This window comes from Podarcis filfolensis (genome assembly GCF_964270895.1).
Source record: "Podarcis filfolensis genome assembly, chromosome: 2".
NCBI classification, from domain to species: domain Eukaryota; kingdom Metazoa; phylum Chordata; class Lepidosauria; order Squamata; family Lacertidae; genus Podarcis; species Podarcis filfolensis.
The window spans coordinates 6,338,598-6,350,974 of record NC_139605.1 but is presented as its reverse complement, the minus strand read 5'-3'; the positions used below and the strand labels follow the sequence as shown (position 1 = coordinate 6,350,974).

Sequence of the window (12,377 nt, the reverse complement as noted above, 5' to 3'; positions counted from 1 at the left end):
GCCTTTCAAGTGTCACCGGACACTTTGCAGAGCATAATAATATTATAATAATTTATTACCGGTACTTCCTCCCCGCCCATCTGGCCGGGCCTCCCCAGCCACTCTGGATATTAAAAACACAATAAAAGATCAAACATTAAAAACTTCCCTAAACAGGGCTGCCTTCAGATGTCTTCTAAAAGTCAGATAGTTGTTTATTTCCTTGACATCTCGTGGGAGGGCGTTCCACAGGGCAGGCACCACCACCAAGAAGGTCCTCTGCCCGGTTCCCTGTAACCTCACATCTTGCAGTAAGGGAACCACCAGAAGGCTCTCGGAGGTGGAAATCAGCGTCCGGACAGAACGATGGAAGTGGAGACGCTCCTTCAGGTATACTGGGCCGAGGCCATTTAGGGCTTTAAAGGTCAACACCAACACTTTGAATTGTGCTTGGAAACATACTGGGAGCCAGTGTAGGTCTTTCAGGACCAGTCTCGGCGGCAGCTCCCAGTCACCAGTCTAGCTGCTGCATTCTGGATTAGTTGCAGTTTCTGGTTCACCTTCAAAGGTAGCCCCACATAGAGCGCATGGCAGTAGTCCAAGCGGGAGATAACCAGAGCCTGCACCACTCTGGTGAGACAGTCTGCGGGCAGGTAGGGTCTCAGCCTGCGCACCAGATGGAGCTGGTAGACAGCTGCCCTGGACACAGAATCGACCTGTGCCTCCATGGACAGCTGTGAGTCCAAAAGGACTCCCAGGCTAGACACCTGGTCCTTCAGGGGCACAGTTACCCCATTCAGGACCAGGGAGTCCTCCACACCTGCCCACCCTCTGTCCGCCAAAAACAGTACTTCTGTCTTGTCAGGAATCAACCTCAATCTGTTAGCCACCATCCATCCTCCAACCGCCTCCAGACACTCCAGACCGCAATAGGTCTCTACCCAGAGCGCCGGACCCAACAGAGAACTCGACTGCTTCCGCAGGTGGAAATTAGGCACCAGAGCAGAACTGGAAGGGGCGTTCAGCACCTCAGTCCCAGCATTAAACAAAGAGGAGCCAAAGGAAAACCTCTCAGAGACGGGTACAGTTATTAGGCACTTCTTACGTTTTTCTTTAATCAGTTTCTATCATATACAATACCCTCTTACTGTTATAACGAGGACAGGATATCGTCAAGTCTCTGGAGTCAGAAATTGAGAGAACTGCACCCCCAAAGAACAATTCAGTGAAGAATTGTTTCCGCCCCCATCCCATCCCAAGAAAAAAATAATCTACCCACTACTAGTCAATGCACATGCAGAGAACTCCAACAGACTCCTCACTGCTTCAACTGTCTGTCTAGATGCGTCATCCATTCAATTGAGTGCATAGCTTCAAAGACGAGGACTCTGAGAGAGGCGGGTTCACTGGCATCCCATAAATGCGGAAGTTTTTGATTGCCAAGCCAAGAGCTTTTATAGCAAGGAGGTGCACACAAACCATTTTGGGTGGCCCTTCAGATGATGGACTCCAGATTATCCCGTTTTGGAACTGCCTGCTGGGAGTTTGAATCCAGAAAATTCCTTTGGTGGGATTTCATCTTTTTTCCCAAGAGAATCCTGTGTGGGGTCCGCCATTTTGGAGAAAGAGTGCAGCTTGTTGGGCCTCTTTTGGCCTGTTCACCATCCACAGCAAGTCTGTCTTGATGCAACGTTCAGAGAGGTTTTGTTATTTCCAGTTTTTGGCATTCGGGCTTCTGTGTTATTACAGAATGGCTCAGGATCGTTTGAGGAGGTATGGAGTGGGGATCACCTCACAAGTCCCCACAGTGGAAGCTCGGTGCAAGGACTTCTGCTTGCGCAACAGGAGTTCCCCTCCCTCCACACACCCCAAAATTGACGGGGTGTGTTTGTGTCAGAGCAGCATGTGGCAGGAGGAGAGGCGGGGAATCATTCCGACTGGCAAAATGGAATTCTTGAACGATGAGAAGAGTGCAACAACCCTCCCGTAGTACAACGTAGCAATAAGTCATTGGTTCCGTTAGCATAAGGATTTCTGCTGGTGCAACAAAACTCCTGCCCTCCTCCTCTTCCCATGCACCCCTTAAATCTGTTCTGGAGTTCCCTCCCCCTGGGCAACCCTCAAAAGCAGATTTAGGAAGCTTGCGGGACAGAAAATGTTGGATAACCAGCCACATATAACCAACACGCCTAAGTCTAATTAGTGCATGAAGGGGTTAAGACCATAGAGTAAGCTGTCCTGCCAGGCTTAGCTGACCTGGGGAGGATATAGGGAATCAAGACTATTGTTCACCTACCTGAGAAGCTCAGCATGTGAAAAGGCTAGAGCTGGTTCTTGCAGCTCAACCGCATGGCTTTCTCAAGCCACTCTCAAGTTCCTATACCAGACAGATGCCAACGACTCTGCCGCCAGCTCAACTACATGAATCTGACCTTTGGAGAATTGGTAACTAAACCAATTTTTAACTTACCCAACGTGTACCTTTTCCTATGCTGGGGAAAGAGGGAAACTTTGGAAAGAAACTTTACAAAGGGGATGTTTTGGAACTCCATTGGAAGGGCATACTTTACAGATTCTCTCATCAAAGAGTACTTGTCCAACTTGGATCTTGGCATCCAGGAAGTTCCATTGTGCAAATGTAAATCCTTGTGCTGCCAGAATGAGGGTGCTGGATTCCACCCCCGATTCACAGCAGCTGCCCTCAGCCTCTCACCCACCAGGTGTTCCCAGACTACAACTCCCAGCCAACGAGGCCATTGCGGTCCAAAACATCTAGTGGGCAAGAGGCTGGGGTTGCAGGAAGGAGGCAGGCTTGGACCTTCTTATTCAGACTGTAGACACAGATGAAGCTGACCCCAGGCTGCTGTCAGGGCAAACTGTACTTTTAGCACTGGTTTTAAACATGATTTTATGTAGTTTACGTTCTGCTTTTAACCTGCTTGTTTTTATTTGAAGTTAATTATGCCTGTTTTAAATGCTGCAAGCCACCTTAAGTTTGGGAGAAAAGCGGGGTAAGAATATATTAGATCACCATCATAACAGAAAGAATAATAATAATAATAATACAGTGGTACCTCGGTTTTAGAACACCTCCGTAGTCAAACATTTCAGAACACGAACGCCGAAAACCTGGAAGTAAACACCTCGGTTTTTGAGGCTTCCGCTTTCGGTTTTTGAATGTTTTGGAACTCGAACGGACTTCCGGAATTGATTACGTTTGAAAACCGAGGTACCACTGTAATAATAATTCACTTTGGAAGGGTCAGCCAACATGGTGGTTCAAGTCCTACCAGCCTGAGCGGCCACAGTTGTGAATGGTCAGCATTAACGGGCACTGGAGACCAATAGCACCCTAAGAGCCAAGTGTTCCCCATTCTTAATTTTACCCCACTGAAGCTTACAGTGGTGTGTGGGTACCTTGGGGGGGGCAGTCTGTGGTGTCCAGCCAGGTGGGAGTGGGGTGAATGTGTGTTCTTCCCCTACTCAGAGGCGAAGGCGTGGAAACCTGCCACCGAAGCCTCATAGAGGGGTTTGCCATGGGGTCATACTACCCTTTACTCCCCTCATCGCTGAACGCCGGCCATGCTGATGAGAACTGGGAGGACAAAACATCTGGAAGACGCCAGGTTGCGGAAGACGATATGTGCGCATGCAGCTACAGACTACCGTGGGGTTAATCTGGGATGGCAAAGCTGCAGCATTCTAAACTGCAGGTGTGGAGGAACCGTGGTTTGAACCAGAAATGGGGGGAGTTGTGGGCCGTCAGATTTAATGGGAAATGCATGGTTACCCGACCTATTGGGGGGCAGGGGGGCAAGTCTCCATGAGCTTTAGGCTCACAAGCATCCCCTTTTAAGTTCTGGAGATGAGAAGCATCCACTTCTGTTCTGGAACAAAAACAAAAGATCTCTGCTTGGGGAAACCGTGGTTTGCTTGTTTATATCAGGAATGGGGGGAAGCTGTGGTTCTCTGGCTACATCTCCCATCATCCCTGACTGTGCAGGCTGAGAAGGATGGGCGATGGAGTACAGCAACATTTGGAAGGAACCACTTTGACTACAGCCAGAGGAAACCAGCTAGAACAGTCTACGCTAAAAACTGGAGAGAGGAATCCCAAGAACAACGGCTGCAGAAGCGGATGGAATTTGCAGGACTGGCTAATATGACGGCCGAAATAAGGAACCAGGATGACCATCGGATAAGGGACGAGTGGGAAAGCTTTGGAGAAGATGATACCAAAATAAACTTTCAAGCTGGGGTAACTTTATGAGCAACTATAACGAAAAGGGGGGAAATTTGGGTGGGTGAAGTACCTGATATGGAGCGAAACAAGGTACAGTCGTACCTTGGTTTGTGAACGCCTTGCGATTTGAATGTTCTGGCTCCCAAACACCGCAAACCCGGAAGTGAATGTTCCTGTTTGCGAACGTTTTTGGAAGCTGAACGTCTGACGCGGCTTCCGATTGAGTACCAGGAAGCTCCTGCAGCCAACCTTGGTTTCCGAACCGTTTCGGGAATCAAACGGACTCCCGGAACAGATTAAGTTCGACAACCAAGGTACTGCTGTATATCTAGAATGCCTCAAAGCGCTGGGTTGGGAAGTCTGTAAATACTGTATGATGGAAAAAATGTGATGTATAAATTGGATATTGGAAAATGCATAAAAAATAAATAAATGAATGGCAATGCGCATCAAAAAAGAAAAGAAAAAAGGGGGGAAAGTATGGCCCTCTAAGATGTGACTTGACTACATCTCCTGCCTTCTCTGATCAGCACTGATGGGAGATGGAGTCCAACAAAATCTGGAAGGCACCATCTGGGTTACTCATAGCACAGGGATGGGGAACCATCACCCAGGTCCTTGGCTGCGTCGCCCAGGGCTGATGCGAGCCTGGCAACACCCGAGAGGACCCCACAGTTCCCAACCCCCCTGGAGTACATGGTCGTCTGCATGGCATCTCTCCCAAGGCATTTGGCGATACTCCTGAGCTTTTACGAGGCTCCCTCGGGCGGCGGCGGCGGCTCCAACCGCTGCTTCTGCTCCTCCTCCTCCTGCAGCCGCAGCATGTTCAAGGCTTCACGCATGTGGATCTTCTGGTGCTTGACCAGGACGGTGCGGTGGGTGAACCGTTTGCCGCAGGTGGCGCACTGGTGCGGCCTCTCGCCCGTGTGGACCTTCTGGTGCCGGATGTGGACGGCGCGGTCGGAAAAGCATTTGCCGCAGGTGGCGCACTTGAAGGGCTTCTCGCCCGTGTGGGTCCTCTGGTGGACCATGAGGATCTGCCATTGGCTGAAGCTCTTCCCGCACTCGGCGCACGTGTAGGGCCTCTCCCCGGTGTGGACGCGGTGGTGCTTGACCAGCTGCGAGGACGTGTTGAAGGACTTGTCGCAGTCGGGGCACTTGAAGGGCTTCTCGCCCGTGTGCGAGCCCTCGTGCTTCTTGAGGCTGGAGCCGCGGCTGAAGCCCTCGCCGCACTGAGCGCACTTGAAGGGCTTCTCCCGCACGTGCACCTTCTGGTGGTTGTGGAGCTGCGACTTCTGGGCGAAGCTCTTGCCGCACTCGGAGCAGCCGAACAGCTCCTTCTCGATGTGGACGCGGTAGTGGCGCGTCAGCACCGAGCTGACGGTAAAGCTCTTCCCGCACTGGTCGCAGGTGTAGGGCCTCTCGCCCGTGTGCGTCCTCTCATGCGCCACCAGCGTCGACTTGAAGCTGAAGCACTTCCCGCAGCTCTGGCACATGAACGGCTTCTCGCCCGTATGCGTCCGCTGGTGCGCTGCCAGCACGGTGCTCCGGCTGAAGGTCTTCCCACACACGCCGCACGTCTTCTTCCCTCGACTGCGCCGCCTCCTCTTGACGACGACCGCTTGGCTTTGGCCTCCTCCGTCCCCGACGCAAGGGGCGCTCTCGGACGCCCTCTGCTCTTGGCGTTTCTCCTTGCTCCTTTGCGGGCCGTCGTCGCCGTGACTCACGGAAGCTTCGCCATCCTCTTGGGACCAAGGGATCCTGTCCCACGAGGACCCACAGATCTTTGCCGGCTCAGGATCCTGCAGAGGGGAATTGTCTTGCGCTGCCTCGATCACCCACCCGTCGTCACCTGCAGGGACAGACGGGAGAAGCTGAGAAGCTACGCAAGGATGTCAAGGGGCCCTGACTGGGCCAATGGTCCATCTCACCACGTGGAACATATGTTTACGCAATGTGCAACGCTTACAAATTTTGGGAGAAAAATACTAGGATGTGTAACTACCATATTGGCCAGAATATAAGCCGTACCCGAATATAAGCCACACCTTTAAAATTCAAAGGGGGGGGGCGGAGAGGGAAAAAAGGCAATTCCTGAATATAAGCTACTCCCTTAAAATTCTGCTGGCATTCACACCCATTCCGTTTTGCCGTATGTGTGTTTCAGCAGCGATATTCCAAAAAAGGCAAATTCTGTAAGGTAGGGAATTTAAGCCGCACTTTAACTTTTCATGGTCAGAATTTGGGGGGAAAGTGCGGCTTATATCTGGGCCAATAGGGTGGTGGTAATAATAATAATAATAATAATAATTGTAGTAGTAGTAGTAATAATATTTTATTTATACCCCGCCCTCCCCGGCCAGAGCTAGGCTCAGAGCAGCTAACACCAGTAAAATTACAATAAAAACATAATGGGGGGAAACAAAAAAACAAAACCAATTTATTAAAATACGGGTGAAAATACAATTTAAAATGCAGCCTCATTTTAATAGTAGCCCATAGATCAAAACCATAAGGGGAGGAAAACATAAGGGTCAGACCAAAGGTCAGGCGGATCAGCTCCGTCTTGCAGGCCCTGCGGAAAGATGTCAAACTACCGTGGGAGACAAATGATCCTAAACCACGTACAGTCAAACCTTGGTTGTCAAACATTCGGCTTGTTCTTGCCTGTTCGGAAATTCAGCTTCCGAAGAACATTCGAAAACTGGAACACTCACTTCTGGGTTTTTGGTGTTCGGGAGTCGAATGGAGCCATTCAAGAACCGAGATTTGACTGTACCCATTATTTGGGGTTTGACAGCTGGACAACGCAGATTCTTTGTGCCCTTACTTCTGCCGGAAGACTGACACTGATTCACCAGAAAGATAATGCTTTGGCAACTCTGCCAACATATGAACAAACTGCTTTTAGACGCAGGCTGAGTGTGGATAAATATAATGATACTTGGAAGGCATTTATAAAGATTATAAAGACTTGTTAATAATAGTATACTCTCTGGAATAATAGCATTACTAACAGGTTAAATCGGTAATGATACACTGAGATTTTGGGTATGATATACAATTTACAGCATGGGAGAAGTTATGGAATCGGGATTTAAAATTCACAGCATATTACATGTTGAAATAAAATTATATGAAAATGATGTTCCGTTGGTATTTAACTCCCAGTAAATTAGCAAACATGTATAAAACAGGGTCAAACGTATGTTGGAAATGGAAAAAAAGGCACCTTTTAACTTACATGGTGGAAATGTTAGTAAAAGAATTTTGGGAAATGATATATGAGTTAAAAAAATGTTTAAAATAACTTTTTTCTTAAAAAAACAAACACAAACTGAAGCCTTTTTTAAAAGGAATTATAGGTGTCAAAATCCCAAGGGATTTTATGTTTTATGCTGGAAATGTGACTGTAAAATTTTAATCTGAAAAACCACATAATCTCAAAAATATCAGGCATGGGAGATGGTGCCAGGGAGAAAAAGCCAACTGAAAGAAAGAAGGAAAGAAGGAAAGAAGGAAAGAAGGAAAGAAGGAAAGAAGGAAGGAAGGAAAGAAAGAAAGAAAGAAAGAAAGAAAGAAAGAAAGAAAGAAAGAAAGAGGAAGGAAGGAAGGAAGGAAGGAAGGAAGGAAGGAAGGAAGGAAGGAAGGGACAATGAAGAAGAAAAACCACACAGAGCCCTTACCCTCCGAATCAGTGTCATCGTTTCCTTCTTGCTTGACCTCGGAGCGAAGTGCTTTCTCCCTGGGGATAGCTGGGGACGGCTCAGCCGTGTGGAAGTTCAAAGCTACCTCCTGGATTAACGCCGGCCTCTGAAACACAGCAGGGCAGGGGGTGGAATCAAAATTGAAAAATGTATGCATATATGAATATCTCTATCTACCAGCTCCATCTATATCAGGGGTCAGCAAACTTTTTCAGCAGAGCGGCAGTCCACTGTCCCTCAGACCTTGTGGGGGGCCGGACTATATTTTGAAAAAAATATATGAACGAATTCCTATGCCCCACAAATAACCCAGAGATGCATTTTAAATAAAAGGACACATTCTACTCACGTAAAAACACCAGGCAGGCACCACAAATAACCCAGAGATACATTTTAAATAAAAGGACACATTCTACTCATGTAAAAACACGCTGGTTCCCGGACCGTCCACAGGCCGGATTTAGAAGGCGATTGGGCCAGATCCGGCCCCCGGGCCTTAGTTTGCCTACCCATGATCTATATATGAGGGGCTTATGTTTAGTTCACAAAAATTATACGTTGCTTGACAGTAAAAACAAACCTCAAAGCAGTTTTTGGAAAAGATAAAAAGAATAAAACTATCCATAAGAAGAATTAACCACACCTCAAACCTTGGTTTTGCTAACCATTTCTGATGAAGGTAACGTTAATTTGAGATGAAAAGAGCTAATCACCTTCCTTTTTTTAGCTGCTAGACAACTTATTGCTCAAAACTGGAAGTCCCTGCATCTAGAATGACCATAGTAGAAACAAAAAAGGATGGACATTAGCGCTCTCTGAAAATTTAACTACGGAAGCCAAGGGATGAGCCGGAAAAGGAGAAGAGGATAGCTTCAGAGTGACATGGCACCCATATTAAATATGCAATGGTCTATCACTCCCAGTGGCACCATCCAGACTCGCACTTTGGAATAATTTTATCCCATAAGAGATCTGTATTTGGTGTGGGGGGTATACGAAGGGGGCAATGTTGGTAGGTGGGTGTGTTGTTATTTCATGTTATTTTAAAAAGTCAATGAAATACATTGAAAAAAGAGGAATAAGGAATAATAGCAATAATTTAACGCTTTCGGAAAGTCAAAATAACATTAGCCTAAAAACAGATCAAAACTTTCATCAACCATTCTATAAATTTGGGCAGGTCTGGCTAAACAAAAATGTGTTGAGCAGGTGTTGAAAAGAGTGCAAGGAAGGGAACCTGCCTGATATCAAGACAGATCAGCCAGAGAATGTACAAAACGAGGTTGTGAATTAATGCACATTCTCAAGCCGTGTTGGAGATTATGCACAATGACCGGAGAATGCACAAAATCAAGCTGACGTATGGACGTTCTCCAAGGCTTGTTGGAGATTATGTACGCTGGCCGAGAGACGTGCCCAATGTCCTCTTTGGGTTTTGTGCACATTCTCCCAGAGATCTGGAGAATGTGCACAACGACCGGCTGTTATGCAGATCGGCCCCTTGACTTCCATTCCGCACAAGAAACGAAATGGAAGCGGCCCCCTGGGACCGCTTCAAGAAAGCGCTCTCACCTCCCGCTCCAGACGCCTATTTTCTTGCCGCCTGGGCACAAAGTCCTCTGCCAGGGCCACCGCCTGGTCACACGTCTGGGGGCAACTGGCCTTGACCCAGCTCTGCAGCTCTGAGGGAAGGATGGCTAGGAACTGCTCAAGGATCACCAGCTCCAGGATCTGCTCCTTGGAGTGCCTCTCTGGCTTCAGCCACCGGTGGCAGAGGTACCAGAGACGACTACAGGCCTCGCGGGGACCTTCGGCCTCCTGGTAGCGGAACTCCCGGAACAGAGTCCTCTGCACGTCCATAGCGGCCAAATCTTCTCTGAGGAGATCCTCCCTCGCCTTCCTCTCGTCCTCCATCTTGGGGGTCCTGCAATCCCCCTGGCTTTCCCTCCTGAGATCCGGCAGGCCTCTGAACTTCCGGTAGGCCTCAGCCGCTCCTTCCAAGGAGGCCAAGCAAGACTTGGAGTTCTCCCATGGCTCAGATTCCAGTCGCTCGGGGTCCGCCCACCCCGCATTGCGGGACTTGGAGGCGGCCCGAGGGTCCAGGTATTTCAACCGCCTCTCTCCCGGCTCGTTCGTCATCTTCTCTGGGATCTCCTTCTTCGTGGGGCCTCGGTCATTCCCGGCCTCGAGTTCAGGAGACGCTCGAGTGGCTCCCTCCGACGCCTCGCCAGGCTCGGGGCCAGTTCGGCGCAGCTTTTCCTCCGGCTGGTTCCTGCTTCCGGGCACTGACTGCTCCATGGGGACCCGGTCCCGGAAGTCTGTGTTCTGAGTTTGTCCTTTCTCCGGGACCATTTTGTGTCTCATGATGGATTCTGGAACGGCGGCCGCCCTGGTCACACTCTCGCAGTCTTGGATTTGATCAGGGATACCAGAACGCAAATACACGAAAGTATGCAGGACAGACGGACGCAGCTTGAATTATCCACCCATTCTCTGGCTGCTCCAACAAGAGGCTTAGGGCATGTTTAGGCAACACAGCTGTTTCACTACTGGAGTTGAAGGGGCTTTTCCTGGGAGGTGAAGAAAAGGGGGAAAAAGATGCAGAAAGATGAGAAAGTGAAGAATTGGAAAGATACATGATTACAGCAGCCAGGTTATACTTTTAGCGGCGAGACTTTTACCTGCACAAAGACGGAAAGACTCACCGTTACCAACAATGGAGGAACGGTTACTAAAATTATTCAAGGTGGCGAAATTGACATGTTTGATCAGAGAAAAGTCGTGGTTAACGTTTACTAAAGATTGGAAACCTCTCGTAAGACTTTTGGGGTGAAAAAGATAATGAAATAACGACATTTGGGTTCGAAGTATGAAGGTATAAATAATAATAATAATAATAATAATAATAATAATAATAATAATAATTTATTATTTATACCCCGCCCACCTGGCTGGGTTTCCCCAGCCACTCTGGGCAACTTCCAACAGAATATTAAAATGCAATAATCTATTAAACATTAAAAGCTTCCCTAAACAGGGCTGCCTTCAGATGTCTTCTAAAAGTCTGGTAGTTGGGCGTTCCACGCGGGGGTCCCACCACCGAGAAGGCCCTCTGCCTGGTTCCCTGTAACTTGGCTTCTCGCAGCGAGGGAACTGCCAGAAAGCCCTCAGAGCTGGACCTCAGTGTCCGGGGAGAACGATGGGGGGTGGAGACGCTCCTTCAGGTATACTGATTAATAGAAAGTAGCTGCGCTGGATGTTATTTTGGAGTGGACAAATCGAATAATGTTTCTATATAGCTGACAAAGAATTGGAAGTTCTTAAGTTTCTTAACTCCCCCTCTTTCTTTTAATAGCCCCCCCCGCGCTATTTTATCTATTCCCCCCTCTCTTTCTCCCCCATTTCCTCTTATTCTTCTCTCAATTTATGTTTTCATTTTACCTAGAGTAACATTTTACTTTGGACAAAAAAAGAGACCTGAGAATAGTGGGTGAGAATAGTGGGGCTCAAATCCCCAACCCTGAGACTAAGAGTCTTGTGCTTTTACGAACTGAGCTACATTTCACCCAAAGATCAGGTTTCTGGGCTGGGCTGGGGGGCGGCGATGGGCACCCACAGTAAGTTTTCCAGGGGGGCGGGGAGGTACAAAGGAAAACACTGAAAGGCTAGCTTCTATCTCTCACACATAAAAAACCCAGGAAGAATAAGCACCTGTACAGTTGGCCAAGGCTTTCCAGCATCGCAGTGGGTTGGACTAGATGACCCGGGGGGGATCCCTTGCAACTCTACAACTCTCCTTCCTTGGAGGTTTTCAAGCAGAGGTTGGCTGGCTATCTGCCATAGCTGCTTGAGCTGAGATTCCTGCATTGCAAGGGGGTTGGGCTGGATGACCCCTGAGGGTCCCTTGCAACTCTCCAAAGCTAGGTGCTCAGCCCCAGCCGCCCCCCACCGAGCCTTTGCCCTTCTCCTGTCCCCGCCAGCCCAGCCACTCATGCGCACTGGGGGCTGCGCCCAGCCTGCTATTTTTTTTTGCTTTTCCCCCCTGCAAGGTGCAATGGAAGGAAATGCTTTACCTGCTCCCGCGAGCGCAGGGGCGCCTGGTTGCAAAAGGGCGCGCGGGAGGCCAAGCTGCCGGGACGCGTCGCCTCCTCCTGCTGCAGCTGCTCCGCCACAAAAGGCGAGGAAGAGGAAATGATGGCCTCCCCCAAGGCTCCCGATGGCTTTCCCCGTCCACTCTGGGAAAGGCAGCCTCGGTCTGCTTAACCCTTCCGTGCAAAGAGAAGAAAGCTCGACAGCTGCTTGCTTGCTTGCTTGCTTGCTCTGCAAGGCTGCAGCCTTCGCCCCGTTTGCCTGGAAGGAAGAGATGCTCTCAGTTCAAGGCAGCTGTAACCCCTTTTGGAGAGGGGCTGGGATTGGGCTGTCAGGCTGCAATCCGCAGGGTCAGGAGA

General features: G+C 49.1%; 1 protein-coding gene across 1 annotated transcript; it reads right to left on the bottom strand.

Moving 5' to 3' along the window:
• Positions 1-1,063: 1,063 nt before the first annotated feature.
• Positions 1,064-12,377, bottom strand: LOC310756661 (uncharacterized protein). The gene is made up of 4 exons (XM_083601179.1): positions 12,003-12,377; positions 9,502-10,499; positions 7,909-8,035; positions 1,064-6,074 (listed from the first exon to the last, which is right to left on the bottom strand). The coding sequence occupies exons 2-4, from the start codon at positions 10,291-10,293 to the stop codon at positions 4,972-4,974; spliced, it is 2,022 nt and encodes a 673-aa protein (XP_083457305.1). The 5' UTR covers positions 10,294-10,499; positions 12,003-12,377; the 3' UTR covers positions 1,064-4,971.

What these genes read in the sequence shown, in the direction of transcription:
- LOC310756661 (XM_083601179.1), bottom strand. Translation starts at nt 10,293, where the DNA reads ATGAGACACAAAATGGTCCCGGAGAAAGGACAAACTCAGAACACAGAC. An exon ending in ATAGGCGTCTGGAGCGGGAG is followed by an intron (nt 8,036 to 9,501) that starts GTGAGAGCGCTT and finishes GCTGTGTTTCAG; the next exon opens with AGGCCGGCGTTAATCCAGGA. An exon ending in CGATGACACTGATTCGGAGG is followed by an intron (nt 6,075 to 7,908) that starts GTAAGGGCTCTG and finishes CTGTCCCTGCAG; the next exon opens with GTGACGACGGGTGGGTGATC.